The sequence below is a fragment of the Schistocerca cancellata genome, chromosome 7, assembly GCF_023864275.1.
Source record: "Schistocerca cancellata isolate TAMUIC-IGC-003103 chromosome 7, iqSchCanc2.1, whole genome shotgun sequence".
NCBI classification, from domain to species: domain Eukaryota; kingdom Metazoa; phylum Arthropoda; class Insecta; order Orthoptera; family Acrididae; genus Schistocerca; species Schistocerca cancellata.
In genome coordinates, this window is record NC_064632.1 from 278,311,029 (window position 1) to 278,326,228 (window position 15,200).

The 15,200-nt window shown below is 42.8% G+C and overlaps 1 protein-coding gene across 3 annotated transcripts in view; it reads right to left on the reverse strand.

The window, feature by feature from the left end:
- LOC126091849 (RING finger protein 44-like) overlaps positions 1–15,200 on the reverse strand; it is a 143,851-nt gene that overhangs the window by 71,101 nt on the left and 57,550 nt on the right. For all 3 annotated transcript variants that reach the window (XM_049907111.1, XM_049907109.1, XM_049907110.1), the window contains exons 8-9: positions 5,109–5,388; positions 3,242–3,388 (exon numbers count right to left, since the gene is read on the reverse strand). In XM_049907111.1, the coding sequence (XP_049763068.1) occupies positions 3,242–3,388; positions 5,109–5,388 (427 nt within the window). The remainder of the gene's footprint in view (positions 1–3,241; positions 3,389–5,108; positions 5,389–15,200) is intronic.

Here is a 15,200-nt window from a genome sequence, read left to right on the forward strand (position 1 = left end):
CATGAGTATTCATTCGACTGGTGAACTGAAGTTACAATGGATATCATAGCAGTTACAGAAAATGACTTTATAGATGATTACAAAATTAACTGTGCTCAAGATTGTAGTGCTAATGGCAGTGGTGGAAATAGTACTTCTCAATGAGGAGCTAATAGTCCTGGTGACTACGAACCTTCACTAGAAAAGAAATGCATTATGTTAGTACTTTAACAAAATTTTCAGAGGAACGTCTTAAACGTATTTGTGATGATTATCATAAACCTCAATGTAAAGTTGTGATCTACAGCTCGTTATCGAAGAAACATCCGTCTATAAAAAGCACATTGAACATCCATTTCAAGTAAACAGTGAAATCACAGAACTGGAGATAAAATAATACATTCTATCCCAATTTGACTTAGCAAGGAATAAAGTAAAACTTGTCCATTAGAGTATCTGAAATTTTGGGCAATGTAAAATGCAAGAGAAATAGAGTCCACAAAGCTTAAATGTTCTGTGGCTTTCATAGCAAGTCTCAAGAAAGAATATAGACTGTGGCATGGACACATCACTGCTTCCATGACAGCCAGAGATGTACAGGAAGACCAGGATATTTGTCAATCTGGAGCATGTATTCTTGAAGAAGCAAATTATAAAACTACAGGTTTCCAGATACAGCCACATGGCATCTGGAGCACTGATAAGAGTGAATTTAATAATGAAATAACTTCTGGTATGACACTACCTAAAAAAGGGAGAGAAAATCAACTTATCTTGGTCCAGCCTGCACACAATACAATTCATAGTTGTACAATAGAAGTTGGAGTTTCGATAAGTGAACATCTAACGAAAGAAACATATATTTGTCTATCAGAAAAAATATTTTGGCCTGAAAGTTAAAAAGGCTACTGAAGACAACCTTCCATCAAAATTCACATTTGGAGGCTAAAAGAAGTGGGAAAATGTCAAAAGGTAATTTAAAATCATTTTTCATTAATGTTGCTCTCTCCCCCTCCCTCCCCCCCCTCCTATTTTCAACAAAGGCCTTGTTGGCCGAGAGCTCATATTGTTAGTCTTTTTGTTGTTTTCCTATCTGCAATTCAGTGTCTCCATTACATGGTGAGTAGCAACTTTCCTTTTCATAATATTGTTATATTTTACCCTGGATTTTCCACTGTTTGTTAATGAGAATGTCGCAAATAACCACAAGTGTAGCCTACTCCGTGGTTATTTGAGTACTCACAAGGACCAGGAATAGTAAATGACTCATTTGCAGGTAAAGACATTGAATGCAAGATCATCCCGCTATAAACAATGAAATATATACAGTCTTTGAATGTGACAAGACTCCAGAAGGACTATCTGCAGTATTTCGACACTATATTTGGAAACTGAACCTTCATTACGAAAATGCGTTCTATTATTCATAACCAACTGTCTGCTCTGTGTATCGGGATATGCTTCAATATTTCTGGGTGCAATTCTCCCACACATGTTGCTGAATTCAAGAATGTGATTCAAACAGCATTTGATTTTGCAGCTCAAGAACGCGGTTCAGAGGATTGTCTAGTTATTGCTTTTGCAAAATGTGCCTACTGTGGTTCTGCATATTGATTCACACATTTTGTTGAGAAATGTAAGTCTGATAATGGGACAACGAATACTAAGACAGTCAAATGCTTTCACCATCCTAATCACAGTGTACCTAAAGCTTCTAAATACAATTGGAGCACTGAATTCCTGTTCGAGCCGAGAGACTTCCCTTGTCAGTAGTGTTCATAGTTATGCTGCAGCTTCCCACTGTTGTCTTATTGACTATGTCAATAAACCATCAACGGAACCCCTGCTAGAAGAGAATTAGTTTGATACCAGCCATGTTCAGGACAGCAGCCAACAGGTAGGTGAATGACAAACCTCGCCACTTGCAGGGGGAAGAGACAAATCATCTGTACAAATAATTATACTGCGACAGCTCTGCAAATTAACCTACATTATCATTCACACCACCGTCTATAGCAACCAACAACTGCTCCAGCATAGTTGAAAATAATGATATACCATCATATGTTTCTACACTATTACGTTGTTGGACACACAGTGCTTATTTTGAGCCACATTGATAGGAATTACATGAGTAACTGCACCTGCATATTACACTGTACACAAAAGCTCACCTTCCAATGTTGAAATTAATGTGATGTGTAATGCGCCTTCTAATTCACAAACTGTTTTGAGCAATACATCTTCATATTGATCTGCATTTTTAAGTTTCTAACATTAACAGGAATTTTTAAACTTATTTAAAACCACAGGAAGTAACAGCATAAATAATTGTCATTAAGGATAGGTTTATACATTCTCCTGTAGCACTGCAGTCAATATTAAAACCAACACAAAGGATAAGACCAACCCACCCCCTCGGTTGAGAACACTATTGAACGCTTGTGTGGTGGTGCACAACACAGGGGTAAGCCAGTTCGAATCCTGGCGGTGGAAAAAATTTTCCACTGCCAGTATCTGGCCGGCAAGCAGAGGAGAGTTGGTAACAAAGTTCCTGACAGACTTTGCACCAATGTCCTGGTGTAAATACCAAACCTCTCTGCAGAGTCATGAAGTGAGAGTACTTGCTCCCTCACACACACACACACACACACACACACACACACACACACACACACACACACACACACACCCGCGCGCGCACACACAAACGCACAGTTACAAATATATGGAGCACGTTGCAAATAAATAAGTAAGTACTGTTTTGGAGTACTGCTGCACTGTCTGGGATCCTTACCAGATAGGATTAATGGAGTACATCGAGAAAGCTCAAAGAAGAGCAGCACATTTTGTATTATCGCAAAATAGGAGGAAGAGTCACTGACGCGATACAGGATTTGGGACAGACACCATTTGAACAAAAACATTTTTCGCTATGGCAGAATCTTCTAATGAAATTTCAACCACCAACTTTCTCCTCCAAAATTGAAAATATTTTGTTGACGTCGACCTACAAAGGGACAAACAATCACCATAATAAAAATCAGAGATTGCACGGGAAGACAAGTGATAGGTGGTTGTTTTTTTTTTTTTTTCCCTTCCTCCGCGCTGCTTGAGAGTGGAATAAAGAAAATTATTGTGAAGGTGGTTCGATGATCCCTCTGCCAGGCACTTAACTGTGATTCGCAGAGTGTCCGTGTGGATGACATAAGGAAATACTAAGAACAGAAATTAATATACAGCTCTTGGCAACACTTTTTACCTGAGGTTGTTGAGGGAAATGGACTGGAGAAACTGAAAGGCACGGACTGGGAGGAGCTGTGAACCCAGGCGTTGGTTGAGCTTGCGCCTGAAGAAATGCTGCATATGACTGATGATGGGGTGGTAGGCAACTCCCAAACTGCGGAACCTAGGAAAAATAAATTTGGTGCAGAGATACAGCACAAAAGTTTGCAGAAATACACCAGATAATATCCAGTTTGTGTAACGATATAAATAATTTTTGCTACTGATATCCTTAAGTAACATACATACCTGCATAAGAAGGAAAATACAATCAGAAAATTAGTAAAAATCACAAACACACAAAGGATGGCCAGTACATACATACCTACATTCAAGATGATAAATTCCTGCAATTACAGTTTTCAGAACAGTTAAGTTCCCCGTGCTTCGAGGAAGGGAGGAAGTGGTTGGGAATTGTCGGTCAGGTGAGAGGTGAGAGTAGTGGCACTCAGAGCCCACATTAAAAGGGACATATTTGTTCAGTTTGCCTCCCTTCTTCCCCATAAAATTTGAGTCACATTAGCCTGGAGTTTGAGTGATCTGTCCCCACCCAAGCTCTCACAAATCAATTTTGTGTGGACGAGAGGTAAGTAGGGAGGGTGGGGTTGGCGGGAGGCGGAAGATCCTTTTGATGGTCATATTTTGGAAGTACTCATATTAGAATGGGATTGGAGCCAAACGACCAGAGTGGAAACATTAATTCCCCTATCCATTCTGGTGTGTTTCCAAAACTTCAGACAACATGACTACTCTCAACACATACGCCACAAACCTAACCATAGTTTATAGGCTTTATTCCACAAACTTCCTTCATTTCTTATCTACCTACCTTCTGCATTCTCTCTCCATCATAACTAAGTCTCAATTTTGTCTTCTTGTTTCTGTCTTCCCTCCTCTTAATGAGAATTTTTATTTAATTTTTTTACAAGTTTATTATTGACGTACCAACTGAGGTAAATAAGTATTCATAAGTATCAATTCAATCAAGCTTTTTAACTCACTGTCCATTCTTTGACTTTCCCCTTACCTAGTGACTGCTCCATATTGATATTTCTAACGGCATATTAAAATATCCTGACAGTAATAGTAAGTCAGATTTAATCATGTTTAAGTTATCCTGCTTTGGAACTTGATATGAAGACGACCCCCTTCTTTTATAATATTTGCAGTTTTAGCAGAAATCAATGTATCTGTTGTCCAATTGATGAGTGAACATTTATACAAGGGGCAGTTATAAAGTTGTAATTATCACTTCAGGGAAGTAAAGTTACACAATTAATTTTTTGTTTGTAACTTTAAGGCAGTTTAAAACTCTGTGTCAGAAATTTGCCATTGTGGGCAAATGTTAATTGTGAAATTTTTTATCACGTTGCACGTACATGTCTGCAGGACTGGTACACACACAAATCTCTGTACCACATACAACAGCGTGCAGGTAGAGCGGCCAAAACAAAATTGCACAGCCCACCAATAAAATGAAGACACTCTGCATCATTCTGTTTTTGCTCCCAGCAGTTTGCTTCAGTACTGTGGTGCAGGGATTTCGATGCATACCGTGATGGCAGACATATAGCAACATAAAAACAAAAATTAATTACGTAACTTTATTTTCTTCATGCGATAATTAAAATTTTATGGATAACTGTTGTATCCCTAGAAACAAAAGCCACCACCACTACCACCATCACATGAAATTACACGTGAATTAGAGTAAGTTTATAACAGTTGCTTAGATAATAACGAGAGATATTACAGAATTTATTCTACAATGGTATTATTTATAGCATAATGAGAATGTTAGTGAATAAAATACACAATACCAACCACATGCCTAAATTACGAACCTGCACTTGTGGTGGAGGCATCGGCGGAGGCCCTGAGGGCGGTGGAGGGAATGCTGGGGGGCAGCTGCAGCAGCCGTACAGCCCATGCTGGTGGCAGCCGTGCTGCGGAGGGGGGCTGCCGCCAGGGTACAGCGACAGCGGAAGCGGTATTGGCACTGTGGCAGGACTCTGAGCCGTGTGCGCCGGGTGTGGGTGGAACGGCGTGTAGGGCGGCTCCTGGTGGGGAAGCGGACCCCACACCGGCGTGCAACGCATGGTGCGTCTCAAACTGTTACTTACACTGAGAATGAGTGAACGAAATTATTACAATTTATTGAGTTTAGTGATTCACATTATTAAAAGTAAAAGATGCTTGTGGTCACAACTAATACTTCAACTATTCAACTTTCACACAGTAATGTATCTAAGTCTCAGTCGCATCCTCTGGACCACTGTTCTTTTAACAGATGAAACATAAAACTTGAAACTAACACCAGAAATGTTACAACAACAGGCACAACAACAACCACCACCTCAGCATTGCTAGGTTTTTCTGTAGCAATTTCACATCAAGCAGTAATGTCACAAGCTTAACTCAGTACTGTGGTTAACAAGTAGATTCAACTTGCATTTCGAGCAAATGCAGAAAATTAAATTCCAGACTTAATGAAGAAACATGTTTTTTAAAACTCTTCTGTTTGTCGACACATTTTTTATGTGTTTCTAGAGAGTCAAGTAAATTTTTTACATTTTACTGTACTGTTTTATTTCACACACAAATTTTCCAATTTTGTTGCTATAACAATTTGCTTACATAAGAATGAGGCTTATCTCATTAGGGGTAAGATAGATACTGCCTATAGGAAAATTAAAGAGACCTTTGGAGAAAAGAGAACCACTTGTATGAACATCAAGGGCTCAGATGGAAACTCAGTTCTAAGCAAAGAAGGGAAAGCAAAAAGGTGGAAGGAGTATATAGAGGTTCTATACAAGGGCGATGTACTTGAGGACGATATTATGGAAATGGAAGAGGATGTAGATGAAGATGAAATGGGAGATATGATACTGCGTGAAGAGTTTGACAGAGCACTGGAAGACCTGAGTCGAAACAAGGCCCCTGGAGTAGACAACATTCCATTGGAACTACTGACGGCCTTGGGAGAGCCAGTCCTGACAAAACTCTACCATCTGGTGAGCAAGATGTATGAAACAGGCGAAATACCCTCAGACTTCAAGAAAAATATAATAATTCCAATCCCAAAGACAGCAGGTGTTGACAGATGTGAAAATTACCGAACAATCAGTTTAATAAGCCACAGCTGCAAAATACTAACACGAATTCTTTACAGACGAATGGAAAAACTAGGAGAAGCCGAACTCGGGAAAGATCAGTTTGGATTCCGTAGAAATACTGGAACACGTGAGGCAATACTGACCTTACGACTTATCTTAGAAGAAAGATTAAGGAAGGCAAAATACAGGGAGCGAAAGGCTATTTACAACTTGTACAGAATCCAGATGGCAGTTATAAGAGTCGAGGGACATCAAAGGGAAGCAGTGGTTGGGAAGGGAGTGAGACAGGGTTGTAGCCTCTCCCCGATGTTATTCAATCTGTATATTGAGCAAGCAGTAAAGGAAACAAAGGAAAAATTCGGAGTAGGTATTAAAATCCATGGAGAATAAATAAAAACCTTGAGGTTTGCCGATGACATTGTAATTTCTGTCAGAGACAGCAAAGGACCTGGAAGAGCAGTTGAACGGAATGGACAGTGTCTTGAAAGGAGGATATAAGATGGACATCAACAAAAGCAAAACGAGGATAATGGAATGTAGTCGAATTAAGTCGGGTGATGCTGAGGGAATTAGATTAGGAAATGAGACACTTAAAGTAGTAAAGGAGTTTTGCTATTTAGGGAGTAAAATAACCAATGATGGTCGAAGTAGAGAGGATATAAAATGTAGACTGGCAATGGCAAGGAAAGCGTTTCTCAAGAAGAGGAATTTGTTAACATCGAGTATAGATTTAAATGTCAGGAAGTCGTTTCTGAAAGTATTTGTATGGAGTGTAGCCATGCATGGAAGTGAAACATGGACGATAACTAATTTGGACAAGAACAGAATAGAAGCTTTCGAAATGTGGTGCTACAGAAGAATGCTGAAGATTAGATGGGTAGATCACATAACTAATGAGGAAGTATTGAATAGGATTGGGGAGAAGAGAAGTTTGTGGCACAACTTGACCAGAAGAAGAGATCGGTTGGTAGGACATGTTCTGAGGCATCAAGGGATCACCAATTTAGTGTTGGAGGGCAGCGTGGAGGGTAAAAATCGTAGGGGGAGACCAAGAGATGAATACACTAAGCAGATTCAGAAGGATGTAGGTTGCAGTAGGTACTGGGAGATGAAGAAGCTTGCACAGGATATAGTAGCATGGAGAGCTGCATCAAACCAGTCTCAGGACTGAAGACCATAACAACAACAACAACAACAACAAGAATGAAGAAAATAAGATAGGTAGATAATGGAAGTTATGAGGAGGTACTGAACAAAATTGGCGAGACACGCAATTTGCAGCACAACCTGATTAGAAGAAAGGACTGGCTGATAGGATACATTCTGAGACGGTAATGAATCACTAATTCAGTCCTGGGAGCGAGTGTGTGAGGTAAAAATCGTAGAAGCACACCAAAACATGAACACAGTAAGCAGATTCAGTAATATGTTTGTAGCAGTAGTTATTCGGAGATGACAAGGCCTGGACAGGATAAAATAATACAGAGACCAGCACCAAACCATATTTCGGGCTGCAGAACTCAAAAATGACTATTTGTTATTTTTTGTAAGTGAAATTATATCATTCCCTACAATGACAATATCAGCAATAATTTTAGCTGCCTCAAAGTTCTACAATGCTAAAGGAAAACAAGCAACAAGTGATTTTTTAAGATTGACTGTGGATATTTCTAGTCCAATTTTGAAGCAAACAGTATTATTTCTAGACTTATGCCATTTTCTCTCTGTTTAGTGGTGGCATAATTTACTGACTGGAATGAGTAATAGCTTTTGTGCTTACTTCTTCAAGGATGAGGAGGGGGGCGGGGGGGTAAGCAACAAAAAGTTCGATAAATGTTTAAGTGTAAAGTTTTTCTGGAAGTTGCTAAGTGCTCTCATTATCAAATACTGAATGAATACAGTCTGCATATTTGCACATTGTCAGTTATTCTGTCTCATGACAAAGACAGTTTATAACTGTAATACTAGTCTTATTTTTAACTTCAGTCCTAATTACACAAAATATTGAAAATCAAACAATGGAAACTCCAGATTGGACTAACAGAATAACAGCAATACAAGGAATAGGACAGATTGCTACTCACAGTGAAGATGACCCACTGAGCTGCAGACAGGCACAATGACAAGACTGTTACACACACAGCTATTGGCCAAAGCCTTCCTCAGAAAAGAAAAACACACACACACACACACACACACGCACACACACACACACACACACACACAGTCACATAACCAAGAACATATCACACACACAATGGTGCCACCATCGGCAGCTCTGACCAGACTGCAAGTGCCACGTGAATAGCAATCTGGAGTGGGGCACAGAAGGGGGAGGGACAGCAGGGTACAGGATGTGGAAGAGGATACAGTGTCTGATAGGGTGTGCAGGGACTAGAGACTGTCAGGCACAGCATCAGGAGATGGGGTGGGGGAGAGGAAAAGGAAAGGTGCGGTAAAGGAAAGGTTCAGTACATGAAAGAAGGTGCGGAAAAGGAGGGGGAGCAGGGAAAGGGAAAGGACGGACACGTGCATTGGCAGAGGGTGTCACACAAAAAAGATGAGGGAATGTGAGAGTGGAGAAAGTGATAAGACAAGGAGGAGGAAACTGTTGGGTTGAGGGTGTGGGGGCAGTAGGTTACCACACCTTAAGACTGGAATAATTCTAGGAGTGGAGAATGTATTGTAAGGATAACACCCATCTCCACAGTTTAGAAAATGGTGGTGGTAGAGCGGAGGATCCAGTTGGCCCATGTTGTGAAGCATCCACTGAAATCAAGCTGCTTATGTTCTGCAGCATATTGTGCCAGACTTTGCTTTTGACTGTGGTTTGATGGCAGCCTTTCACCCTGGTGGTAGTCATACCAACATAAAAAGCTGTGCAATGGTTGCACCAGAGCTGGTACATAACATGGGTGTTTTCCAGATGGCCCAGCCTTTGACAGGTTAAGATAAGACTTGAATAGTGGGTGGATTGGTCAGGCATTGCACCTAGGTCTTCCACAGAGATTTGATCCCTGTGACAAGGAGCTGGGATTGGGATTGGAATAGCGATGGACAAGAATGTCGTGGAGGTTGGTGGACAACTGACCACCACTTTAGGAGTAGTGGAAAGGATCTTGGTTTGGAAGTCCCTCATTTCAGGGCATGATGATATGTAATCAAAGCCCTGGCTAATGAATGCGGTTCAGTTGTTCCAGTCCTGGTGTGTGTGTGTGTGTGTGTGTGTGTGGGGGGGGGGGGGGGGGGGGGCGGCACAGTCCGATGGTGACATGAACTGGGTGAGGCAGGAATCAATTTTGGAATTATGTTGGCTTTGATTGGAGGGGTTGGTGACAAAGAATAGTTTCCACTGCAGGCGACTAGGAGAATGAGATTAGATCTTTGACAAGTCTGACATTATTACATTGGGCGTAGGGCTAAAGGTGAGTCCTTTGAATAAAACGAAAACTTCTGTAGAGCTATGGATTTTGGCGAAAAGGTTAACAACAGCATTTCAGGATTGTTTGGGCTCTGGATTTGGAATGTTGGCAGGGAGTTTTGGGATATGTGTCAAGTTGAAAAGGTCTGCTAGGCAGGGTATGCGTGCTATCGGGGGCTGATGAGAAGCACTACGGGTAGGAAAGAGCTCAAATAGTGGGACCCCAAGGCAGCAGTAGGATGTCGGCAGGTCAGAACTTACGAAGGTGATGACTGGAATGCTCTTCCAGGTGCTGGAGAGCAAGGGATTGAATTTCAAAAATGTGGTGTATGTAGTATGGATTGCACAGTAGCTGTATCTTACAGAGGGAGCAGAGGTGGCTCTGGGAGGCCTGTGCCATGGAAATGTGTTTTTGCAGTAGCAGATTTGTGAGGGATAGGAACTGGCAGAATCTGAAAAGGTGGAGGTCATTGGGGAAGGAGGTGTGGGATCCACAGAAAGGAATTTTTTTATGGTTAGGACCTTGGGGAGGATTCCAGCAACATTTAAGAAACAGGATATGGGATACTTTTCTGAATGGGTAGAGAAAGATGCAGCAGGTATCCATTGTGGTAGGATGGATTGCTTTTTCTCTCCCCCTCTTTTCGTTCCTCATTCCCCCCCGCCCCCCCTCACGAACATGATCACAAGTCCTGAATCTGCGCCTGGCAGTCTCTTGGCACTGCACGCCCTGCCAGACAGCTCTCTTCTACACCCCCCCCCCCCCCTCCCACCCCACCAGATTGTGCTATTCACGTGACAGTCCCATTCTGGCTGGTGGAGCTGCCAGCGGTGGCGTCCAATTGTGCACGAGGCACTCTTGATAATGTAAGTGTGTGTTCATTTTCTTTGCTAAGGAAGGCTTTGGCCGATAGCTCCATGTGTAAGTCTTTCCATTGTGCCTGTCTACAAATGAATGGGTCCTTCACAGTGATCAGCAAAACTATCATCTTCCTTACATTTTAAATATTGGAAATAACTTTTGTTGTCTCTGGAAGCCATTATATTTTGAGTTTGGCAGAGGATAAATCCAAATTGCAGAGACTTTGTGCACAATTCATTTTAGCTCATTCGCTGTTGTATATGAAATTAGTTCATATATTGAAACTGTATTTAAAAGAGCAGAGTTTCATCTATCGTTGTTCTAAATATACTGGTTTTTATAATTATGGGAGGGCTGTGCACAGTGTGCTGCACATGTTTTAATCATTTCAGTTACTGTCAAGAACTTCTGTTTGTTTGTAGCCTTTAGAATGCTTTATAACTACATGTAATGATAGCAGCTTACCAACTAGTCTCTCCAGCAACACTACTGGAATGATCTTTATATAGAGGGGTCTACTTCAGTTTATTCTATTGTAATGGATCTGGGAGATGTGTTATTTTCTACCGAATTTGTCGATACAAAATCTAATGAGGGAGGTTGTAAATGTTTTCTTATATTTTTGTCAGAATATTTTTTGTGCATTGTAATTTGCCTTATTTTATGCTAATTTGCTTATATGTTAGAGTGACAGCATATTGATAAATATTAGTAGATGTGACGAAGAATATCAGAGAGACTGGTTACAAGTGGAAGCTCGTGTGTTGTGTGAAATGTCTTTGACACTAGAGTCGTCTTTGACCATAGTCAGTCGGCAGTGAACACTCTGTGTGTGTGACAGCGGAACAATGTGCAGGTCGCCGTTATAATAATTTGCTAGTGAACAGGAAAAATGAATTATGTTACTACTTTTTTTATATAAATGTCAAGAAGGAACCTCATTCGAAGAAATGGTATTTGAAGCACCAAAAATGAGGCAAACACATTGATCCAGGTCATTTCTGCAGCCGACGAAACAGCATTGTGGAATCATACTTTCACTAGACGACTGAAGCCAACACAAAAAGACAATCATCATCTTGTAAATATTTCACAGAAAAGTGAGTACTGTCACTAAATATGCTAAATTCAAGTATATAAAAATAGTGAGCATATTTCACTATCCTGTAATACCAAGTACCAGGTGTAATTGCCCGTCACCACTTTCGTATCATCATCTGTACAACCACAATGGCATGCCATTTTCTCAGTCAAAAACAAAGATGAAAAAAGCAACAAAAATAAGATCACAGCAGCCAATGCACACAGGCCGAATGTCAGGAAGCTACTGAGCACTTAGGGTGGAAACTGGGCTACCTGGGTACCCATGCGTTAATGCATCCAGAGCGCACACAGAATCGAGTGGCAGCCCACCTCAACACCCAGGAGCACAAGTGTCAGCAAGTGGTGCGAATAGTATCATCAAAAGAAACAATATCGAGCATTACCATGTCCAGAGGACAGCAGCAATGGTTTTTTTTTTTTTTGTGGCGCAAATCTCCTACGGTCATTAGCGCCCGGCCCGGGACTTAAGAAACAGTAAAAAACCTAAAATAGAAACCAGCAGCAGTGGGAACGAAAGGCATAAAATTGGAGAAAGTAAAAGCAGAAGGAAGGCTTAAAAATCCACTACAGAAAGGGGTTGGTTATCCAAAAAAAAAAAAAAAAGAAGAAGAAGAAGAAGAAGAAGAAGAAGAAGAGAGAGAGAGAGAGAGACTGACGTCATTTCACTGGCACGAATGAACTCTAGAACGCGATCGGCCGATCGCGTGTCATCTGCTAAAATTGACGATATATCAGGCGACAGCTGTAGACGGGCGCGTAACGGAGTAAAATAGGGGCACTCAATTAAAAGGTCTTACCGTCCACAACTGAGAGCAGTGGGGACAGAGTGGGGGAGGATCGCCGCTTAAAAGATGTCGATGGCTATAAAGACAGTGCCCTATCTGGAGCCTAGTTAAAATTACCTCCTCCCGACGACGCGTTCGGGAGGAAGAGGTCCAAGCACAAGGAAGAGCTTTTACGCCCTGCAATTTATTTTGGGGAAGTGTCGACCACTGCGCGTGCCATAAACGAACAACATGACGACATAAGACGCTCCGTAGATCGGCGACGGGAATCGATGGAATAGCTGGCCGAAGAAGAGAGACTGCAGCCTTGACTGCAATATCGGCCTCCTCATTTCCGCAGATACCAACGTGTCCCGGGAGCCAGAGGAACGCCACCGAGACGCCCCCCAGGTGGAGCAAGCGCAGACAGTCCTGAATCCGGTGGACCAGGGGGCGCACAGGGTAAAGAGCTTGGAGACTGAGGAGAGAGCTGAGAGAATCGGAGCAGATAACGTACTGTATCCGCTGATGGCGGCGGATGTAGTGGACAGCCTGGAGAACAGCGTAAAGCTCCGCAGTATAGACCGAACACTGGTCGGGAAGCCGAAAGTGATTTAGGGTGTCTCCAACAACATAGGCACTACCTACACCTAACGATGTTTTCGAGCCGTCGGTGTAAATAAATGTGGTGTCCGTCATTTGTGCACATAGAGCAGCAAATGCCCAACGATAAACAAGTGAAGGGGTATGATCCTTGGGAAATCGACAAAGGTCACGGAGCAGGCAGATCCGGGGACGGAGCCAAGGCGGTGCTGTACCCCAAGTTGTCAAGAAGGTTTTTGGAAAGCAGAAGGAAAGAGAATGGAGCAGTTGACGGAAACGGACTCCCGGTGGTAGTAGGGAGGAGGGGCGGCCTGCATACCCTACATCAAAGGAGGCGTCGAAAAATATGTCATGGGCTGGATTAGCAGGCATGGAAGACAGATGGCTGGCATAACGACTCAGAAGGACTGCTCGCCGATTGGACAGCGGAGGTTCAGCAGTCTCAGCATAAAGGCTTTCCACAGGGCTGGTATAAAAAGCTCCAGACACTAAACGTAATCCACGGTGGTGGATAGAGTCGAGACGCCGAAGAATAGACGGCCGAGCAGAGGAGTAGACTATGCTTCCATAGTCCAATTTCGAGTGCATTAAGGCGCGATAGAGGCGGAGAAGGACCACTCGGTCTGCTCCCCAGGAGGTACCATTCAGGACACGGAGGGTGTTGAGGGATCGCAGACAGCGAGCCGAAAGATACGAAATGTGGGAGGACCAGCATAGTTTTCTGTCAAACATAAGACCCAAGAATTTAGCGACGTCTGAAAACGGAAGGTTGACAGGTCCTAGATGTAAGGAGGGTGGAAGAAACTCCTTACGTTGCCAAAAATTAACACAAACGGTCTTACTGGGAGAAAAACGGAAGCCGGCGTCGATGCTCCAAGAATGGAGGCGATAGAGACATAATTGAAGACGTTGTTCTAGAAGGCTGGTCCGTTGAGAGCTGTAGTAGATCGCAAAACCGTCCACAAAGAGGGAGCCCAAGACATCAGGAAGGAGACAATCCATAATGGGATTGATGGCAATGGCAAACAGTACAACACTCAGCACGGAGCCCTGGGGTACCCCGTTTTCTTGGGAGAAAGTACGGGAGAGAGCAGTGTTCACCCGCACCCTAAATGTGCGCTCTGCCATAAATTCGCGAAGAAAAAGGGGTAGCCGACCTCGAAAGCCCCAAGAGAACAGTGTGCGGAGGATACCTGTCCTCCAACAGGTATCGTATGCTCTCTCCAGATCAAAAAATATTGCTACCGTTTGGCGTTTCCGGAGAAAATTGTTCATGATATAAGTGGAGAGAGCAACAAGATGGTCAACTGCAGAACGATGCTTTCGGAATCCGCATTGGGCAGGTGTTAAAAGTCTGCGGGATTCCAGCCACCAAGCTAAACGGTAATTCACCATACGCTCCAAAACCTTACAGACACTACTCGTGAGAGAAATGGGGCGATAGCTTGAGTGGAGATGTTTGTCCTTTCCAGGTTTCGGAACAGGAACGACGATAGCTTCCCGCCATCGTCTGGGAAAAGTACTGTCGGTCCAAATTCGATTATAAAGGCGAAGGAGGTAACGCAGACTATGGGTTGATAAATGCAGCAACATTTGGACGTGGATACCATCCGGTCCTGGGGCGGAGGAGCGAGAAGAAGAGGGGGCATGTTGGAGTTCCTGCATGCAGAAAACAGTATTTTAGCTTTCGCGATTTTGAGAGGAGAAAGCAAGAGGTCGCACTTCCGCTGCATGTTTCTTCGGGAGAAACGCTGGCGGGTAATTTGAAGAGCTCGAAATCTCAGCAAAGTGCTGACCCAATGTGTTAGAAATTGCGACGGGGTCCACTAATGTATCACGCGCGACAGTGAGCCCCGAGACCGGGGAGAAACTAGGTGCGCCTGAGAACCGTCGAAGCCGACTCCAAACTTCCGAGGAGGGAGTGAAGGTGTTAAATGCGCTAATAAAAAATTTCCAGCTTGCCTTCTTGGTATCGCGGATGACACGACGGCATCGCGCTCAAAACTGCTTATAGCGGATACAGTTGGCCAAAGTAGGATGGTAGCGGAAAACGCGGAGAGCACGTC